Here is a 5102-nt window from a genome sequence, read left to right on the forward strand (position 1 = left end):
CAGGGGCCATTCCATGTGAGGGGGGGGCTGCTCCCTGTGGGGGCCAGGGGACCCACCCCTCCTGAGCAGCCCCTCCACAAGGTCCCCCACACCCACAGTCCCCCCAGCAATTGCCCCACACCTACCCACACACCAACCCACATCCCTCCACACACACCCATACAGCCACCCACCTTCCCCCATACCCCTTCACACCCCCTTCCTGCAAACATCACGTCCCCCCATCACATACCCATCATGTGCAAAGAAAACCAAAAGCACACCTCAACACATAGGTATTTAGAATTTATTTTATCATGATGAAAGAGACACTGGTAGGCTTCCAAATTGCTTTAAAATAGTAAATATACCAATAAAGCATTGCCCATCTGATCACTCACTCTCTCTCTAGGGGGCGCGCGTGCGCGTGTGTGTGTGTGTGGACTGGTCTTTTGTTTTACTTGTGGAAGAACATGGATTTGGGGGTATTTTTAAAAATGGATTTGGGATGCTGCTGCCGCAGTCCATCTAGTACAAGGGGTAGTGTCCCCAGGTACCAATTGGCAGGGCCCCAGAAGCTCCTGAGAGTGAGTAGCCCTGAGCTACTTGCCAGGGCAGCTTTTTGTACTGATCGGACCAGGACAGGGAAGCTTTTTATACTGCTGGGACAGGACAGGTGCTGGCCCTGGGCTCTAGTTTCCCCTGGCTGCAGATCTGGCAGGAGCTAAGCAGGGTTATTTTGCCACAAGTGGCACAATTTGCTCCACAACAAAGTGCATGCCTGAGCACATGCGCAGAGGCAAAAAGCCCAGGCTCAAATTTGCACCACTTCTATCTGAGCTGCTGCAAGCACACGTGCTTGCATGTGTGGATGCGCCCTGGTAATCCAATCCTCCTATTTTGGCAATGCCTCCCAACTTTGTGTCATCTGCATGTTTCATCAGTACACATCAAGCTCTTGCACCAACCTTTCTGCATACATAAATACATTCCATAGTTTCATGGATGTTACATTTTTTCATAAGCATTATAGTCAGAGAAGTTTTCTTAAATTCAGATTTTAGTTTGATTCCTCATTGTGACCTATGGTTACCTACGTTTTTATATCACAGACAACAGTATTACATTTCTATCATATGAAGTGACTTGAATATACTTTCTGATTTTACAACTACTAGGAAGTAAGAGTTCAAGCTGTCTGGGACAACTGTAGTTCCTGTCCTAAACAAAGCAGAAAATGCAATAGCTGTTAGTGTATCTACAAGCTTCTCATACATACACACTAAGTACAGGATTCAGAGAGGCAATAAGACAAAAATGTTCTCATAATACAATGGTTTCAAACTGTTTAGATTCAGACTATCCCTCCATAACTTTTTTTAATTGAGTGGTACCCTATTTAGGAACCATCCTGATAGAAATCAGAGAAGCATGCCTCAGCATGCCTCAGTGGCTCTCAACTTGGGTGCTGCTGCTGCAGCCATGAGCAGGTGGAACTGTCCCACATGCTTTCTGTGGAACCAGATCAGGAAGGAGCAGGGGTGAATCCAGGATTTGGCAAAGTGGGGGAGCAGGGGAAGCCACCTGTGGTACAGGGGTAGCTGCACCACCATTCCCAGGTTTCCCGCCTCTCCCCTAGCACCAGTGTAGGCAGACCATGCCCAGAGTCTCTGGGAACTTGTTTTTTAAAGTCCCTAAAGCACATAAGAATCCCCACTCTCTCTTTGTTCTCAGAGGCATCTCCCCTTCTTCCTCTCCTCCACCTGCTACTACTATTTCCTCTGCTGTCCCAGGGCAGTGGAAACTTCCAAGTCCAGCCTGCCCACTTCAGCCAGGTTATAAGGTGGCTGGGCTCAGCTGGGACATTGACAGTGGTAGCAGGGGAGATGGCTGGGGGGAGGATTCTGCCACCCTGCCAGGTCCCCCTAGGAGCAGGCACAGGAAGGAGCAATCCTCCTGCCCATTGCCTCTGCTGCTGTCACTGTTTCCAGCTAAGGCTTCCTCCACCCCAGCAGACCAGGGAAAGCAGTAGCAGCAAGTAGGGGAGGGGGGGGAGGGGAGGGAGGGGAGGGAAGAGAAAGAGATGCTCTGAGTAGCTGGTGGAGGGAGAGGCAAAGGGAAGGGAACATGCCTCTGAACATGGAGAGATAGGAGGGATTCTTATATGCTTTGGGAACTTTAAAAAAGTCCACAGGGGCTCTGAGGGTATGATCCAATCTGAAAGTGGGGTGCAGCCATATTACTGCATCACCTCCGAATCCACCCTTGAGCAAGAGACCAGGCTCTTGCCTGTATTCAAGTTATCTGATACATATAAAGTAGGCAGGAGTGCATGCTTTTGTAGCAGCCACTTCCTGATCTGGCTCACATGAGGCATGCAGAGCAGTGTCATCTGGATACAAGTACAGACCCCTGAAAGGGTCTCGTAGTTCCCTGATTGAGAACTGCTGCAATAATAGTTCCATGTCATAATGGAATGGTTCTGGACTTCTGGGAATAAGCAGAAAAGGTTGGTTCATTTAATAAATCTACATATATTTACACACACAGCATAAATATTTTAGTTTTCCTTATAAAAGTTAGTCAAATGAGAAGAAAAATATCAATGTTCACTTTTTTGTAACAGGGTTAGAAGTGCTTCATTTTGTTATGGGAAAAACTACATTTTTGGTGCTTCATTCTTTATTCTCTGAAACCAGCATCAATAAGAACCCAAAGTATCATTACTAATATTCACCTGTTTCTGACTCTTGCTGAAATAGAAAATTTATTTATTTGTTTGTTTATTTATTTATATAAACCACACACATATAATTATATTTCTACAACCAGACTCCAAAATGAACATTTCTGGCATTATTAAAATAAGGTTATGTTTGCACCAGTCTTTTAAAAAGTCTATCTACATTTATGGGAAAAGCATTCTTTTTCAGTATTTAATGTTTTGTATTTTAATAACAAGAACAATCTGTAAAATCTCCGTAGGGAGCAATGAACAAGAAAGTCTATTTTTTCTGTTGGCCATGAAGAGAATAATGTGAGTTTCCTGTTAAGAAAGACAAAAATATATATAGTAGAATTGTTAATAAACCTCCTCCTCTGTTTTAAAACTCTCAGATAAAAGTGTACTTCCTTGTAAATTAGAACTGAATTATTTTTTAATTGGGACTGTAGGTGCTACTATAATGCTTTCGGTAATAATACTGAAAATTTTGCTTTGTGCAGCGACAACAAAATGAGCTGAACAACATATATTATAGCTCTTCCTATACAATCATGTAGCCAGCCCATCCATTTAAACATACCAATATGTACTTTCAGGATTCTCTCTCATAGATGAGAAAAATAGAAAAAAAATGCACTGTTTCTTTACTCAGAAGCTCTCCCCTCCTATAGTTGAGGTGCATTTAAGTACCTAAATAGACAGACATCGCTTAAACCTGCGGAAGCAGTAGAGGGTGACAGTCACCCTGCTGACCCATCCATCTAACACTTCATGTTTGCTAAAACTCATGTGTAGGTCTAGTCCTATGGAGAGTAGAATAAAAGCACAGAAATCAACCATGATCCAACTCCAGTTAAGCAGGAGTAATGCTATAGGTCTACAGCACAGTCAATAGTTCTTTGACCTGCTCAGTAAATAAAAAGTTTGGCTTTACTAATAAAAATAATAACTAATAAAATTAATAAATAAATATAAAAAATAAAATAAAAGTTTAGCCTTCTCAGTAAATAAACCACTTAATTCCTTCAAATTAAAACTGGATGCTTTCCTAGAAGATACACTTTAGCCAAACACTAACAGTTAGATTCAAAACAAAGGTAATGGGGTGAAATTCTGTGGTTTATGTCAGGGCATCTAACCTACGGCCTTTAAGCTGCATGGGGCCTGCAAGGGGTTAATTCAGGGGCAGGCAAAATACGGCCTGTGGGTTGAGTCCAGCTTGCCAGGCCATTCTATCTGGCCTGCAGGGCCCCTGAAAAATTTAGAAAATTAATATTTATCTGCCCCTGGTTGACTGTCAAAGATGACAGGAGCCAGCAGCAATAGGACCCAGAGGGAGCCAGCAGCAGAACCCAGGAGCCATAGCAGCAAGACACACTCAGCCGGGTCCCACCCATAGCCCCAGCCCAGCAGAGGCTTCTGGCCTTGGACCCTGGGACTGTTCCTACCTCCCTCCGCCAGAGATGGAAATTCAAATAAAGAGCAGGGCGGGGAGGGGAAAGGCAGGAAGGACCATAAACGATCACCCCAGTCCTCAGGGCTGGGCCAAGCCAGGCTGGCTTCTGTGGTCCTGGCATTACTGTTGGGAACCATGTGGTGCTGAAGCGGTAGGCACTGGGATGGAGGGGAACAGTGGCAGCAAAAGTGGGGAAATAGCTTCAGCAGGCACTGGTGGAGTGGCAGCAAGCGAGTGTGCAGAGTGCAGCAACAGCTAGGCGAGAGTGCAGAGCCTGTGCTAGTGTGCTGGGACCAGGGCTAGCAGGGCCCAGGGCAAGGCAGCAGGAGCATGGGGCCCAAGCTGGCAGGAGCTCTAAGGAGCCAAGCTGGGCTGCACCAGCAGGGAGTGGGGGAGCTGGCCCAGGCCCCGCACTCCTGCCGCCCCACTCTGAGCCCCCACTGGCCCTAGCCCCAGTGCACCAGCATCAGTCCTGTGCTCCTGCCCAGCTGTTGCTATGCTCTGCACACCCGCTCGCTGCCACTCCCTTGCCTGCCACAGCCATTTCCCCACTTCCTTGCCCGCCGCTGCTGCCACTCCCCTCTACCCCCTGGCCTGCTGCTTCGGCATCATGTGGTTCCCAACTGTAGTGCTGGGTTGCAGGATTCGGCAGGAGCTGGCCTGGCCCTTGCAATTCTTGGCTGGCTCCATTAGGTGCCAGCTAGGCTGGTCTGGCTCTTGCTGTGTCCTGTGGTCTTGGCCGTGCAGTTGGGAACCACATGGTGCCAGAGCGGCGAGCAGTAGGGGGATGGGGAAGCAGCAGAAGAAGGGCAGCAGTGGCAGATGGAGGGGGAGGTAGCAGCAAGTGGGAGCATGGGGCCCACACTGGTAGCCCAGGGCCAGGAGTGGCAGGAGTCCAGAGCCCAGGCTGGAGGAGTTCTGGCAGGGGGTGGAGCCTGCCGG

At 47.5% G+C, this 5102-nt stretch overlaps 1 protein-coding gene across 1 annotated transcript in view; it reads right to left on the bottom strand.

The window, feature by feature from the left end:
- Positions 1 to 5102, bottom strand: part of LOC112548119 (cyclic nucleotide-binding domain-containing protein 2-like) — a 94001-nt gene that overhangs the window by 29001 nt on the left and 59898 nt on the right. The window contains exons 5-6 of the mRNA XM_025192535.1: positions 2945 to 3025; positions 1141 to 1200 (exon numbers count right to left, since the gene is read on the bottom strand). Coding sequence (XP_025048320.1) covers positions 1141 to 1200; positions 2945 to 3025 — 141 coding nt within the window. The remainder of the gene's footprint in view (positions 1 to 1140; positions 1201 to 2944; positions 3026 to 5102) is intronic.

The sequence above is a fragment of the Alligator sinensis genome, unplaced genomic scaffold (assembly GCF_000455745.1).
Source record: "Alligator sinensis unplaced genomic scaffold, ASM45574v1 scaffold134_2, whole genome shotgun sequence".
Classification (NCBI taxonomy): Eukaryota; Metazoa; Chordata; order Crocodylia; family Alligatoridae; genus Alligator; species Alligator sinensis.